The sequence below is a fragment of the Pan paniscus genome, chromosome 21 (genome assembly GCF_029289425.2).
Source record: "Pan paniscus chromosome 21, NHGRI_mPanPan1-v2.0_pri, whole genome shotgun sequence".
Lineage (NCBI taxonomy): Eukaryota > Metazoa > Chordata > Mammalia > Primates > Hominidae > Pan > Pan paniscus.
In genome coordinates this window covers 21,117,565-21,134,333 of record NC_073270.2, presented here as the reverse complement: position 1 = coordinate 21,134,333, position 16,769 = coordinate 21,117,565, and the positions used below count along the sequence as shown (strand labels likewise).

The window sequence follows — 16,769 nt, the reverse complement described above, 5'->3', positions numbered from 1 at the left end:
TGCGGCCAAGGCAGAAAATGTAGGGTAAGTGATGCTTAGAGCTGCTGAGCACATTCTGTGGCAACACCCAGGTGGAGACCCTGTCTCCTTCATGCGCTGCCTCCTCTGTGCTTGGCGATGTGAAGGAAAACTGTCATACACAGGCTCGCATCGAATCCCACAACTGTTCACAAGATGGTCTAAATGGGGTGTCTAATCTTTTGGCTTCCCTGAGCCACACTGAAAGAAGAATAATCATCTTGGACCACACATAAAATATACAAACACTAAAGATAGCTGATAAGCTGAAGAAAAAAAAACTGCAAAAAGAAAGTCATGTTTTAAGAAAGTTTACAAATTTGTGTTGAGCCACATTCAAAGCCACCTTGGGCCCATGGGCCATGGGTTTCACAAACTTGGTCTAAGACTTCATCCTTGAGTTAGAGTAAGCCTCTTGTCACTGGAGAAATACCTTACTGCTGTAAACTACATGAAACACTCATGCATATTACAAAGTGGAATATTAAAATCTGCTGCCCTAAGACATTGAACAGCTTCAGTGTATCCAGCAATGCTTCACTCAAATGTGGATAGAGAGTTTAACTAAAAGGAAAGCATGGACACTGGGAAACCAATCAATCAGATTTCCTATTTTCATAACTGAGAGACAAAATAAAATAAGGGTCGACAGAAGGTGCACGTGTTTGCAATACTTTTGCGAGAGCCCACTGCCACAGCCAAATGTGAGCCTCTTGAGGCATAAATTAATTTACCACAAATGCATGCCTGGTTGCGTCTGGATTCTGCTAGGGCGAGCAGTATGTGTTAGACTTTTGGACAACAGCTTAAAGAATGACATTTCTCCAACTTGCTGTGATTTTTATCCTTGAGCAGAATGTTTTTCTTGGAATGGGTTTCTGGGAGGGTTTGCGGACATAATTCTGGTTATGTGTGCGGGCCCTGAAGGGTGCTTTTATGAATTTAGAGCAGCAGCTGTCCAGGCAGAGGGATGCTCTTTACCCAGAGAGTGTGTGCCCCAGTAAACATATGAATGGCTTTCATGGAGCTCTCCAGACACATGGCTTGCGCCCCCTGTGCCCGGCCTTACCTGGTACTGCTGCCCGGTGCAGAGGATGAGGTGGTCGTAGGGCACGATCTTGTCCGTCGAAAGCACAACGTGCTTGGCTGCTCGGTCTATGCCGGTCATTCTACCCACCACGACATTAACCCAGGAGCACAGTGACATCAGTGCATAATCTTTATCATTAAAACAGTGGCTGCAAAGAGAGAAGCTCCATAAGTGACATTTGAGCAGCTGACAGCGGGCATTAATTAGACATCTGGTGAGCTGGTTCAAGTCCCCTAGTGGGCTGAGTCTGTGCTCTTGCTGTGAGTTTACCAGGACTGATACTAGGAGATTTTTCGTTATGAAACACTTAGTTACAAATTGACATCTTCCCATTAAAGCTAAATTGTTCCACCTGGCTTAGGTCAGCCCACAACTGGGAGGGTGGGAGGGGTGTGTGTGTGTGTGTATCTGTATGTGTGTGTGTGTGAAATCACTCATACTATACCTTTCTTCTGCTTCTACTTCAGAGTGGTTGTAAATTTACTTTAGCTGTTAAATTGGTGTATTGACCACAGCCTCAAAGGGAATGAGAAGGAAGAAAGTGACATTGTTGAGGATTCGCAAAGCCAGGGGTCAGAATCCTTGAATACCGAGAACCCTTCCTATTCGCTAATACTTTTCAGTAATGACTCATTCTGAGAATTAGCGTATGGCTTCCTGCCAAAACAACAAAACCCATTTTACTTAAAGAATATAGCAATTAGGGAGTTAGGTTGGCAGCAAGTACACTCCCTGGAGACTTTGGGATTCACTCTTCAGGGCAGAGGTGATTTTCTAGGAACGGAGACTTCCACCGCCAGCAGGCCCAGGGCGGCCATTCATGCCATGGCTTCAGCGTGCTGTGGCTGCACTGGCTTCCATTTTCTGGGCTCTCTTGGAGTTTGAGTGCTTTCACGTAGTATGATAAGAGTGGGTTTCTTGTGGCTTTGGGTTTATTTAAACAGTTTTGTAAGGGTTGTTTCCAGAATTTTCTGAAAGGACTGACCTCAGGTAAACCACCTTTTAGTGATTCTGTTCTGAATACTGAGAGTCTAAGGTAATAGGACATTAAGTGCTTCTTTTAATTTAGGCTGTATGATTCTTTTCTTCCTTTTTTCTCTTAACATAAAAACACTAACATTTTTATTTATTCATCTATTTATTATTTATTTTTAGAAACAGGATCTCACTATGTTGCCCAAGCTGGTCTCAAACTCCTGAGCTCAAGTGATCCTCCTACCTCAGCCTCCTGAGTAGCTGGGACTGGAGGCACGCGCAACTTCTATGCTTGGCAGCACAGTCCTCTTCAAAAAGAACCCTGCCATGGTCTGTGCTGCTGACAAGCCTGGACTCTGCATCCTCCTGCTGTCTTCAGTTTCCTCACCTCTTAACACAGGGTAATGAGCTCTCCCTACGTTCCTCCACTGCTGACCGCTATAAGGAGTGACCGTGAGAATGTAAGACAGGCTGCTTTGTTAGGCAGGATGCATATGTGAAGAGTATTATTCTAAATAATATTAATGAGACAGAACCCTGTTTACTCTCTTTGGAGGCAAACAAGATTCTGAAGTGGTAATGAGGGAACATTTCTTCCTTTTGATCTGCGCATAAGCCTGGTCTTACCACACAAAGAGAATTCTAGTCATGGGGGCATATTAGACCTTGTTACAGGACCTGTGAAAGGGCTCTGTGAAACAACTTAAAAACAAGAAAATTTCTTCTTAATAAGAAAAGAAAATCGGGGACCGGCCTATCACAGGAAAATAACGGATAGTGAGAGGAAATTCTCTTGTAAAAACCATTTCATTAGCTTTATAGGAATACAGGAAATGTCATGGCTTCCCACATTTGTGAGAGACCCATGAAAGATTGTTTTTTATCTGCTCCAGATCCCTACTCTAAGCCATCCACGATGAGGAAAAGTTAAATACAGTTAGTGCACAGGGATTCATTTTATGAGGCTGTGCCCAAAGATAAAGGCTCTCAGGGGAAATTTGTGGAAGGCAAAGACAATGATATTTTTAATGACAGCAGGACAGTAGCATTGATCATGTCAGAATGCATATTTGAGAGTTAAAATGTGAAGCTCTGTCCAGTGAGAATGGCACTGGGGACCACTGATTTTTAGGAAACTTTACTAAGTCACAAAAGGAAGCGTTGAAGAATGTGGGGTGATTGCTGTTACAATATGTTACTACACTGAATGATTTTATTTACTTGAGACAAGATCTCACTCTGTCACCCAGCCTAGAGCACAGTGGTACAATCATGGCTCACTGTAGCCTTGACCTCCTGGGCCCAAGCTATCCTCCCCACTCAGACTCTCGAGCAGCTGGGACCATAGGTGCAAGCTACCATACCTGGCTAATTAAAATTTTTTTTTGTAGAAATGGGACTCTCCCTACGTTGCCTAGGCTGGTCTTCAACTCCTGGGCACAAGCAATCTTCTCACCTTGGCCTCCCAAAGTGCTGGGATTACCTGGCCATTTCTCAGTTTAAAATATCATTGTATAAGTGATTGCTACCCATTCTGGATATTACTATCCATTCTGGTCCTTAATTTCCTCACCAGTTGAGTGAAACTATATATCGAAGACTGTAAGTGATATTTTTCCAAAATTATTTTTAAGTAGAATGAATAAGCTTTAATATTCTAACATAGCAGGGCCTGACTCATGGCTTGGTGGTAAGAGAAATACCTCCACTACGCTTCACCCGAAAAGAGAGAAGGAACCAAAGAAGGCACATCAGTGAAACTTCATGTTTCTCAGGTGAGCTTGACCGTGACTCAAAACTAATGTGAAAGATTATCTTCATAGAAAGTTCTGAAGACAGATAATAAGGAGGAGAAAAATAAAAAGCAAAAATGGAGGATGGGGAAATTCCTGGAAGAGGGCATAGATGAGTAGCAGCTTGCTCTAGGTTATAGTGCCCCCAACCTTGTGGTCAAAAGCCTAGTCCAAAGCTCCAGGTGTGCAGTTAGAAGCAAGCTCTGGGGGCCACAGATGAGTCAGTGGAGACCTGCACCTCGTGGAATCATGACTCTTCTGAGCTGGAAAGAACCTTAGAAATTCTCATAAAAGATTAATTGTGACACTCCTAGAAAAAGGACTATCACAATTAACTTTCAGTTAATCAGTGCTGATTGTCCAATTAGTGGATTTCTCCTGCTTCCTGTTCCTTCTCCTCTCCCACTGCCTTCCTTTCGGCTGCATCCCAGACATGCCATTAGCACCTCCACAAGAGGCTGGACGGGGGCGGTGGGAAAGAAGACAGAAATGGTTCAAAAATTCTAACAATAATAAATCAAAACAATGGTTAACGACAAGTTCAAAATTAGTATTTGGAATCAGGGATTTAAATTACTAAATTTATGAATGTCATTTGCACCTGTTATTTTGAAACCCCATGATCAGAGATAATTTCCTTTATTGGGGTTATGAGGACCATTTGAAAGACATCTCCTATTTATGGTTCAATCTTACTGAAATATGTGGTTTCTAAGAAATGTGATGACATGCAGTTACCCATGCAAAGGGGTCTGGCTGTGTTATTTAGTCCCTAACACTTGCTTGAGAGGAGTTTTGCAGGTATTTCTGGAGGTAACTTTCCTCTGTTCCACATTATTTACTGGGCATCTGCTATGTGCCAAGCACTGTCTCAGGTATTGAGTATACATCAATGAATCAATGAATAAAAAGGCAAAAATTTCCGCCCTTGTGGTGTTTATATTATAGTTGAAGGATTCTGGATATAAATATGAAGAATAAACATTATTTCAAAAGGCAAATAATACAATATTTAGGAGGATTTAAGTAGCAAGAAAAAAACAGAGCAGAGTATGAGGGACTGGAGTGTGTTGGGGTCCCTCCAAATGAATGGTGTGGTCAGGATAGACCTCATAGAAAAGGTAACGTTTAAGAGCAAAAAGCAGAGACCTCAAGGTGGGAACTTGCTTGTTGCATCTGAGGAACATCGAGGAGGCTGGTGTGGCTCAAATGGGGAGAAAAAGGGCAAAAATAATAAAAGGTGAGGCTGGAGAATTAAGTAGATGGAGACAGAGTTTAGGCTGGAGCATCACAGCACATTCTACGATGATGAAAATGTTCTTATCTGTTCTATCCAATATGGTAGCCACTGGCTACATGTGGCTAATGTGAGGAGCCGACTTTTTCATCTCATTTAATTTTAATAATTTAAATGTAAATACATGTGGCTAGTGGCCACCATATTGGATAGTGCGGTTCTGGGCTGTGAGGAGGCAATGTGATCTGAGCCACCTTTCTGCAGCCTTGCTCTGGCTGCTGTGCTGAGAATGTGGAGGCAGGGACAGCAGCAGGGACACCGGCAGCTTCCACCCACTCAGTCTGCCCACGCAGCGTCACACCTGCAGAAAGCCCCCTCAATAGCTGTTTTCTCCTGAAACACACCCAACATGGGATTGAGGGAAACTTTCACTACGCTGATGGAATTAAGTTCCTCTTAAGACATTTGCCAATAAAACCAGCATTTCCTGGGAATCGTGTAATTTAGAAAGAGGGAAATGGAGAGAATGTGTTCTTGGCCAGAAGTTGGTGTTATGTTAATTTTAACAAAAAATCCAGCAAGCTTGGCTTCTCGTGTACTGCTCGTGATCAAAAAAAGCAAAGCTCAGAGAAATGAAATTCCTTGCCCAGGCCCTTTGTGGCAGGGGCAGGATCTGAATCCACATCCCCCTGGCTCAAACCCATGCCCTTCTTTGTATCATAAGGACATCCTTCAAAAAAAAGTTTATAGTCTGATAAAATTATAAAGTGGAAACGAACCCGTTCTGCTGGCAAGGAAGTTGTGTTTTTTCTCATTGTTCGAAGGCAAAACGAGTCTTTTTCACAGAGGAAAGAGGGTCCCTTCATCATGGAATCTAAAATGAATCCCCTGGGAGGGAACAATTTCCTTCCTCCTTACTGGAAAAATTAGGAGCTTGTTTCTAGAGGCAGAGAAACTAATATTTCTTGTAGCCATGTTTTGCTACAGGAAATTAAAATGAATGAAAGCTATGTGATAAAGACATGGTATTTTCCAGAACAGATGTTGTCAAATAGTGATTCTACTGGGATGAAGACAATAAAGCTCACCCAGACTGGCATGGAAGTTCTTTGCCTGATCAGCTGCTGAGTATAAATGGCCAGGGTAGCTGTGGGACCCATATCCCAGCCAGGCGCCCTGTCGGATGCAAATGTAGTCACCAACCTTCATTGCCCTGTAGTGTCACTCAGAGCCCAAAGGCAGGGCTGGCTGGGTCCGTAGGCTCCACCCCAATTGTTTGGAACAGGGCAGATGTCTTCCCACAGATACAAACTGGTGGCCCTGGCCTGCCACTCTTGGCCACTGGCTTGTGAACACACTGGTACTGGTATCTCCTAAGTGATGTCTGAACTCCAGTAGAAAAGCCCCACCACTTCTCCTTTTCCAATCTGAAATCTACTATTTAGCATTAAATAGACTGCACACAAGAGTAGGACATTTAGGCCTCAGAATGAAAAAGCAAATGAAATTCATACTCGCTGGCTAAAAATTTCCTTTGTTCAGTGTCCAGAAGTTTTTTTCCTGGGAGTCCATGAGTTGAAATCAGGGTAAGATTATTAAACTTCATGTGAGAGCTAAAGAAAAAGAAAAATGAAAAAGAACAAGCAGTTAAGTGCAATTTAGCAAAAGTTTATCATAATTCAATTTAACTTTATATCACGTCATCCAACTGTTGAATTGCTTTTGGAGCTACTAATTCTTTGCACGAACCTTCAGATAGAACCAACCATTTCAAGGAAAAAAGGAAGATGGTGCTGGAGCTGCTAACTATAGAATCTTCTAAAAAGCTACACATTAGTAATGAGACAGGTTTTTAAAATGTGCTTTTCAAAGTAAAACTAAAACGAATTGGGAGGGAGGTAAATTTAGTATGAAGTTTAAATTTTAGACTACTTCTATTAATAATAAACTGCTTGGAAGCATAACAATCGCAGCTTAACCCTGATGACTGCTTCCAGTCAAGCCTTTTGCATGGCTCATTACCCCATCTAGTCCTTACAGGAATCCAGTCAGGTCAGTAATACTATTATCCCTATTTTTTTTAGGTGGAACTGAAGCAGGTAATTTGCGAAGACCATTGATATAGTTTGGCTCTGTGTCCCCACTCAAGTCTCATCGTGTAGCTCCCATAATTCCCACGTGTTGTGGGAGGGACCTGGTGAGAGGTAACTGAATCATGGGAACAGGTCTTTTCCATGCTGTTCTCATGATAGTGAGTAAGTCTCACCAGATCTGATGGTTTTAAAAATAGGAGTTTCCCTGCACAAGCTCTCTCTTTGCCTGCTGCCATCCATATAAGACGTGACTTGTTCCTCTTTGCCTTCCACCATGATTGTGAGGCCTCCCCAGCCACGTGGAACTGAAAGTCCATTAAACTTCTTTCTTTTGTAAATTGCCCAGTCTTGGGTATGCTTATGTTTATCAGCAGCATGAGAATGGACTAATACAGTAAATTGGTACCAGTAGAGTGGGGCGCTGCTGAAAAGATACCCAAAAATGCAGAAGCGACTTTGGAACTGGGTAACAGGCAGAGGTTGGAACAGTTTGGAGGGCTCAGAAGAAGATGAGAAAATGTGGGAAAGTTTGGAACTCCCTAGAGACTTGTTGAATGGCTTTGGCCAAAATGCTGATAGCAATATGGACAATAAAGTCCAGGCTGAGGTGGTCTCAGATGGAAATGAGGAACTTGTTGGGAACTGGAGTAAAGGTGACACTTGTTATGTTTTAGCAAAGAGATTGGTGGCATTTTGCCCCTGCCCTAGAGATTTGTGGAACTTTGAACTTGAGAGAGATAATTTAGGGTATCTGGCAGAAGAAATTTCTAAGCAGCAAAGCATTCAAGAGGTGACGTGTGTGCTGTTAAAGGCATTCAGTTTTATAAGGGAAGCAGAGCATAAAAGTTTGGAAAATTTGCAGCTTGACAATGCAATAGAAAAGAAAATCCCGTTTTCTGAGGAGAAGTTCAAGCCAGCTGCAGAAATGTGCATAAGTAACAAGGAGCCGAATGTTAATCCCCAAGACAATGGAAAAAATGTCTCCAGGGCATGTCAGAGACAGCAGCCCCTCCCATCATAGGCCTGGAGGCCCAGGAGGAAAAAGTGGTTTTGTGGGTTGAGCCCAGGGTCCCCATGCTGGGTGCAGTGTAGGGACTTGGTGCCCTGCATTCCAGACACTCCAGCCATGGCTGAAAGAGGCTAATGTAGAGCTCAGGCTATGGCTTCAGTGGATACAAGCCTCAAACCTTGGCAGCCTCCATGTGGTGTTGAACCTGTGAGTACACAGAAGTCAAGAATTGAGGTTTGGGAACCTCCACTTAGATGTCGGAGGATGTATGGATATGCCTGGATGTCCAGGCAGAAGTTTGCTGCAGGGGCAGGGCTCTCATGGAAAACTTCTGCTAGGGCAGTGTGGAAGGGAAATGTGGAGTCAGGGCGCCCACACAGAGTCCCTACTGGGGCACTTCTAGTGGAGCTGTGAGAAGAGGGCCACCCTCCTCCAGACCCCAGAATGGTAGATCTTGCACTGTATGTCTGGAAAAGCCACAGACACTCAATGCCAGCCCATGAAAACAGCCAGGAGGGAGGCTGTACCCTGCAAAGCCACAGGGGTGGAGCTGCCCAAGACCATAGGAACCCACCTCTTGCATCAGCATGACCTGGATATGAGACATGGAGTCAAAGGAGATCATTTTGAAGCTTTAGGATTTGACTGCCCCAGTGGATTTCAGACTTGCATGGAGCCTGTAACCCCTTTGTTTTGGCCAATTTCTCCAATTTGGAATGGCTGTATTTACCCAATGCCTGTATCCGCACTGTATCTAGGAGGTAGCTAACTTGCTTTTGATTTTACACAGTCATAAGCAGAAGGGACTTGCCCTGTCTCAGATGAGACTTTAGGCTGTGGACTTTTGAGTTAATGCTATAATGATTTAAGACTTTGGGGGGCCAGGCATGCTGGCTCATACCTGTAATCCCAGCACTTTGGGAGGCCAAGGCAGGTGGATCACGTGAGGTCAGGAGTTTGAGACCAGCCTGACCAACATGGTGAAACCCTGTCTCCACTAAAAATACAAAATTAGCCAGGTGTGGTGGCACATGCCTGTAATCCCAGCTACTTGGCAGGCTGACGCAGAAGAATCACTTGAACTGGGGAGGCGGAGGTTGCAGTGAGTCAAGATCACACCATTGCACTCCAGCCTGGGCAACAAGAGTGAAACTCCATCTCAAAAAAAAGAAAAAAAAAAAGACTTGGGGGACTGTTGAGAAGGCATGATGGGTTTTGAAATGTGAAGGCATAAGATTTGGGAGGGGCCAGGGGCAGAATGATATGGTTTGGCTCTGTGTCTCCACCCAAATCTCATCTTGTAGCTCCCATAATTCCCATGTGTTGTGGGAGGGACCTGTTGGGAGGTAATTGAATCATGGGAGCAGGTCTTTCCCATGCTGTTCTTGTGATAGTGAATTAGTCTCACGAGATCTGATGGTTTTAAAAATAGGAATTTCCCTGCACGAGCTCTCTCTTTGCCTGCTGCCATCCATGTAAGACATGAGTTGTTCCTCCTTGCCTTCCACCATGATTGTGAGGCCTCCGCAGCCATGTGGAACTGTAAGTCCATTAAACCTCTTTCTTTTGTAAATGGCCCAGTCTCAGGTATGTCTTTATCAGCAGCGTGAGAACAGACTAATACAACCATATAGCTAGTAAGTCTGGAGGCAGGGTTTGAACCCAGGATGCCTGGCTCCAGCATCCTCTCACCTTACCTCTGCCTGTACTGTCCTGTAGATCTCAAATTGTTCAGAGGGATCCAAAGGTCATCTAATTCCCACTGGCTGACATTAGCTTTATTACATTCAGATACACACAGTTACTCAAATCAGGATACCAAAAAGTGTCATCTGCGAGGAAATTCTAGAGGTTTCCTTTTTAAGAGCAAAACTGCTTTATATTTGCATCAGGCTTTCCAGAGCCCAAGGCACATTCATAGGCATTCACATAGAGATTAATCTTCTACACAATTTATGCTAGGGATAGGGAAGAGACTGGTTTTTCTGATCCACATTTCATATGTAAGAAAATCAAGGTTGGAAATGGTAAGTAATTTGTTCAAGGTTACAAAGCTCATAAGCAGTGCCAGCTATGAAAGAAAGCCAGGCCTGCTGGCCCTAGGCAGCGCCCTGCTCCAGGCACCCACAATACTCCCTCTAACTAGTCCTACAGGTAAAGTGCACCTGAGTAGAGACTTCTGAAGAACTCACATGCTCAAGGCTCACTCCGTGTTTGCCCATCAGGATTTAAGATGCTCTTGCTGCAAATCCACCCCCTGGTTAAAGTCAGTAAAATTTCATGGATGAGCTGATCTTTTCATAGGGTTCATGCTGATGAGATTTTTTTTTCTAAAATCTCTTCTTAGTTCACACCTCCCCTTCAATCAACCAAATGCCAAAAAAGAAGCCTTCACCAAGTCAGAGAGAAACACCTGCCCTCCTTTCCCATGAGAAGATTGGAAATGTTCCAAATGTGGAACTGCTATCAATTTACTGACAACCTGTTGAGTAGCACTAAAAGCAGGAGACTTTTGGTGATGGCGCAGGCCAGAAATGCAATAAACTCAACTGAACCTGACATTTAAAAATAGCTCAATATTATGAGAGGTTTTGCTCTAAAGTCTCTAAGGATGAGTGTCATTTAAGAATGAATATTCTTATTTGATAAGAAGAAAACTGAGCGCATCTTATCCTCTAATAATAAGAATAAAAAATTTTAATATCTTCAAATAACATAAAGGTCACAATTAACCCAGCTACTTATGGCTGACAGTCTGCAAGTACACACTGATTACTTGTCTCTTATTTATTACCATTGAATGAAAAATGCTAATAATAATAATAATAATAATAATGTGTTTATACTCACAAGCAGTTAAAATTTACCCCAGCTTTGGGTGCTATATGATAGATATGTGGTTTATGTTACACCAATAATAGTTATATATAGGCCTTTTTTACATCTCTATGTAAGTAGAAGGCTTAATAATTATCCAGCTACATCTTTTACTACAAAGACTGTCCCTTTGGTTTTGAATCATTTGAATTATCGAACAACATGGATCAAATGATTTATAAATTACCAAACTACCACATTGCATTATCCTAAATTACGCTGTTGTACAATTTAAAATTTCCCCAAAACGACAAAGTAGTTTTTTAAAAAACCTAACCTATAATGATATAGTACAAAGATTTTTTGGGGGATAGAGGCATTTTTTGAATTTTAATACATTAAAAAACAGGTTTCCACTCTTTTTCTTTAGCCCAAGTTGAAATCTTTTTACATTCTTCATTGTTGCTGTTCTGGGCCTTTCTCCAACCTTCAAGTTCTCTACTGTAACCCCTCTTGTTATCCTTACTATCCCCCTTCCTCATACTCGGGTGAGCACATCTCCTATGTCATAAAGAAAATGGGGACTGGTCACCAGGCATTTTTATGTTTCCTTCTTACCATGTCTAGAGCGTTCTTCCATTCCCCTGAGTCAGAAGAGACATGTCTCCCCATTAAACCTATCTTCTCTTCAAGTTCCTCTTTGATCTCTCTCAATCCCTCTGAGAGCAAATTTCTCTTAAAACTATACTTAAGACACCTGGACATCACCAGTTTCGTGCTGATAGGACGGATCCACAGAGTCAGCTAGGCAGCTGGGCCCATGACCTGCTTCTCTGCTTCTCCATGTGTGATTTCCATTTTCAGGGTCACCTCAGGTTCAAGGTAGCTCCTGGAGCTCCAGCCATCACAGCCACATTACAGGCAGAGGAAGGAGAAATGGGCAGAGAGTGCTGACTATTAAGGAGACTTCCTGAAAATCCCACATTTCTGCTTACCTAGCCAGAACTCAGTGACATGGCCAGGGAGAAGCAGGGAGTCTGGAAAATGTAGTTTTTCAAAGAAAACACAGTGACGTTTCAAAGAACCACAGTTCCCAGGGTTTTGTCACCAAGTGCAGAATGAATACTGGGAGGCAATTAGAAGTCTCTATTTTCATTGACTCATGGAGGAAGGATGAGCTGGGGATATGAGAAGATCCTTATTAATCAGGATCCAGGCAAAAAAAAAAAAAAAAAGATGGCGGACTCCACAAGGTCTTACTGAATGAAGGCAGCTGTGTATGCAGGGTTACAGGGACAAAGAGGGAAGGAGAGTACCCAGGGTCTAGCAGCAGTGGGTGCCATCACTGATCCTGGGCCTAAAGGAGCAGGGGTGGAGGAAACAGTGAGAGCTGGGGCCATGCAGGAGGCCTCCCCCAGGAGCTGTTGCCACAGAACCTCCTGTCTGGGACAACACTGTCTTGAGGCTTTCATGACTGCTTTTTTTACCAGCTCCTCCTCCTTTGTCCATTTCTCCCTAGCCAAGCTTCCCAAGCTTCATGCCTATTTCCCTGGGTGATGTTATCCACCACCAGGACTTCCTCTTACACATTTACTACAATGTACTATACTACAGTGATTCTTCTGAGCTCTAAATCTAATTTCTAAATGCCTATCAGCCCTAACTGGCATGCTCCAGGGGGGTGTCAAATTTAATATGTGCCCAAACAAAGCTCTCGGTCGCCTCATCCCACTCCTCCTCTATCTCCATCAAAGCTTTGGCCAACTAACCACCTCTAGAGCTAGGAATTTGGCAGCCAGTCTCAGGCTCCTTCCCACTACACACTTTGGCCACCATGTCCAATCACTTTGACTTTGTCCACATCTCTTGAATGCCCCCACAACCCGCCCCTCCTATAACACACTGCCTTAGTTCACCATCTTGTCTACAGGGTTTGTCTCTCTGGCTTGAGTCTCTCTCTTCTGCCCATCTTCCACACAGCTACTGGAAACCTCTTTTTAAATTAAATAAAATCTCAACGGTTTCCAGTTTTAAAACCCCTACCTTTGTTCTTGGTAGAGATTTTACCAAGGTAGCTGCAGATCAGACTCATTAAGATCCCGGTCTCAGAAGTCGGACTGCCTCAGTGCGACTCCCAGCTCTAGCACTTCTAGCTTTTTGACCTTTGCAAGTTATTTGACCTCTCTGTGGCTCTAGAACCTAATGCTTCTTAGGAGTTCTGTGAAGATTAAATGCATCATTGTCTGTAAAATGCTTAAAATAATGCCTCTGCATAGTACGTTTTCAATAAATGGTAAATGTTTTTATTACCAAACTGTTCAGCCCAAATTCCCTAGTGTGGCATAAAGGTCCTTCTGGCTGGGCCTAAGCAAACTTCTCCGACATTCTTTGTAACATCAACCTCCTTGCTATTCAGAGAAGGTTCCCTGCCCTTTCATGACTTTATATGAAAATATCACCAGCATTTTCATTTCTTTCTCCAACCTCATATTTTTGCTGTGATGGTTCTCTCTATAATCCGATTTAGCAGTGTCTAAATATTTAATTTCTTAAATCTATAACTGTGTAAGAGTATTGGTCTAAAGTCATGAACTTTATAATACATAAGTCTAATAGACTGATTTTTAATTTGATCGCCTATGAATATTCAAAAAGTTCCTTCAAATAGAACAGTGGGTCACGGAGTACAGCTTGGATTTGGGCATGCATTCGATGAAATGGCAGGAACAGCAGAACCACAGATAAAGCTCAAATCTAATGGTGTTGGCTTAATGTATATAAACAATATCTAACATCACCGTGAGCCCTCAGCTCCAAAATCAAAGGTCACCATATCATGAAAAAAAAAAAAAGTTTCAAGTTAAGTGCTCAAGCCAATGAAACATTAAACAAGGGCACCTGCATTTTCACAGCAAATAATTCCAGTGGGGATTTCACGTTGCTGTGGATACAAAGGGAGGAACAGCTCAAAGATACTTGTAAAGCAGGGAGGGATTAGGGTATCCAGGGAAATAAGTAAAAGGTATTGTGTTTCATTCCATGCTTCAGGAGGACAGCTACAAAATTAGGTCTAAACATCCTTATCCTTCAAATAAAGAGGGTCACATTGCCAATTTATTGTGAACATGATAAAAGAAACATAAAACTTTTCATGTTGCTTACCCTTCTGGGCAGTAGATACATGTCGGCCTGCTAGGCGATTGCTAGTTATTTTCTAGCTGATTTTGTGTGTGCTGTGTGTGTCTGCAGGGTGCAGGCATAGCAAAGGCAACCAAAGCAAGTGATTTAATTAACTGCTTTAATTAATGCTGTTATTTGAACAAATAGATAATGTTGAGAAAAAATTATTATCCCACATCGATCTAAATGTTTCAATTTAATTTACTAAAACCTCTGCTTTCTGAATGGTTCAAAACAGTGACAAAAATATTTGCCAATGAAAATAAATCCTAGCTCATGATAGATATTTAACCTATCTACATATTCTACTAGTTAAAAAATAACTCAGATTTAATTCAGTCTTAACAACAACACATGCCATAAAATACTATAGATGGAGTTTAGAAGTTGGGAGCTCTGTGAACTTCCAATATCAGAGGCAAAACAAATCCACACAAAATATTTATGGTTAAGTACACAGCAGATTAAGAGAATCTACGAGTTTTTCCCTGAAAAAAATTTAACTTTCTTTAGCAATATTTTTTTCTGTTTAAATCATAAGAGACTTTTGGACAAGGTCCTGAGCCATTAATTTAATTTGTTTATTTAAAAAAATTTTTTTATTTTGGAGGATTTTAAATATACACGAGGTGAAAAAAGCTTAGCAATGACTAATATTGTGCTGCTTTGAAAATACTCACCAACACTGTAGTGGTTGGAGTAAACACCACACATTGTATTATTTCATCTTAAATTCTCTAACATGCAAGAACCTAACAAGAAAATGAATTTCAGAAAACGGGGAAGGTGCAGGAAACTGTTAAGTATTAAAGAGATTTCAGGGGCACATTAACCAAATGCAGTATTTGGACCTGGTTTGCATCCTTATCCAAACCAACTAACTGTAAAAGAACAATTTTAAGACCACTGGGAAAACTGCACACGGACTGGTATTAGATGATATTAAGGAGTTATGGGGTATTTGTTCGAGTGTGTTAATAGTACTCAATCCATTTTTGTTGTTAGTAAAAATTAAACGGCAGCTGCATCCATGGCCACAAAGTTGTTGGTCATGACACACTCTGACCTCCAGGGGGAGACCGAAGAGAGAGAGCCACAGAGGAGGTGTGGAGGATTCTGAACACATCTAGAAGGGAGTGGGCAGTTCGTGGGGTGAGACAGAGCTTACAAGCTCTCTCCCTGACCCTACTTCTCTCTTCTCTTGGGTGCCATCTTGCCCAGCTCCACCTTGGGTGGGTCAGAGCTCCCTGGTCCTGGAGCTCCTATAGGAATTAGGATGCGACCTGGAGAAACGGGGCAAGGAGCAAGTCTCGTAAGGTACCCTGAGTCTGGGTGTGACTCAACACTGGACCTGACACTAAGGTAGAAGTGTCTGCCTGGAGGGCCCCGGGTGCTCTCTGGAGTCATTGGGGACCTGGCAGGGGAGGGGCATGGTGGCCAGGATAAGGGGCTAGGTAGAAGTTCAGGATCTCAGATAAAAAACTTATGTATCACCAAATAAACACATAAATCCTTACTGAAAAAACGAAAATGCATGCCATTCTTGAAATGTCAATTGAAAAGATAAGAATAAAATTTGGGAGTTCTGGCAAAACAGATGAAAATGAAATTGAGTTTTCCTTTATAATTTAGGGGAAATGATTAATGATGTTTTTATCTATGTCTAGGAAGTAAAAACATTATACATTTATACTTTAAGCATATGTTTATATATACTGAGCACATACCAGATGTAAATACCAAGATGGCAGCTATCAAAGACAAGCCAGAAAGCCCTTGCACACGAGAGGTGGCAAAATACAAGACACAAATCAATTTGTTCCTTAAGGATGGAATCATGGAGCATTATGGGAATTCAAAATCCAGTGGGCTCACTTCTGGTTGGGGAGGATGAAGAAGAGCTTTGTGTTTTGGGCAAATGCTGGCTATTAGCAAGGCTTTATTAACACCACATGGGCAGGTTTCTTCTTGGGCCTTCCTTCTTAATGGTGATAGTTTAAGCATGAGACTTCGTGAAATGCTTTCTGCTAGGTCCAATTTAGCATGTTAATACTATGAATATGGGTTCAGCTATATAATGTTAATAATAACTTAAAAATTAGGCCTGGTAAGCCCCAAAGTAATGATGTGACTTAGAAGTTATATGATTCACTAAGAATTAGAAAATGTGGTTTGGAAAACAAGCCCATAAAAACAAGTTAGTTACGATGAGCAATTACAGGGGGAAATAGGTTTCCTTATAGATGAGACTGCCAATTTTGAGCAAATGTCTACAAAAATGGCTCCTAAACCCACCTGCATGTTGCAATTACCTGGGGATTCTATTAAAAATACTGTACATATTCCTGAAACCCACCCCAGGCCTACTGAATTGTAACTCCAGGAACAGGGTCCCAGGAAACTGTATTTGTACAACCCTCCCCATCCCTATCCAAGTGGCTGTGATGTGCAGAATTGTAGAGCCTGGAACTTTTGCAATCTGTTGCTTATAGAAACAGTTACTTAATATTAACCCTAAAATCTCAAAAGGTGATTCACAACATTTTCCTCCACCACA

At 42.2% G+C, this 16,769-nt stretch overlaps 1 protein-coding gene across 7 annotated transcripts in view; it reads right to left on the bottom strand.

Annotated features, from left to right (window-relative positions):
• The window catches only part of CFAP61 (cilia and flagella associated protein 61), a 305,696-nt gene that overhangs the window by 111,875 nt on the left and 177,052 nt on the right, over window positions 1-16,769 (bottom strand). For all 7 annotated transcript variants that reach the window (XM_055104782.2, XM_034947210.3, XM_055104783.2 and 4 more), the window contains 2 exons: window positions 6,628-6,726; window positions 1,088-1,256 (listed from right to left, as the gene is read on the bottom strand). In XM_055104782.2, coding sequence (XP_054960757.1) covers window positions 1,088-1,256; window positions 6,628-6,726 — 268 coding nt within the window. The remainder of the gene's footprint in view (window positions 1-1,087; window positions 1,257-6,627; window positions 6,727-16,769) is intronic.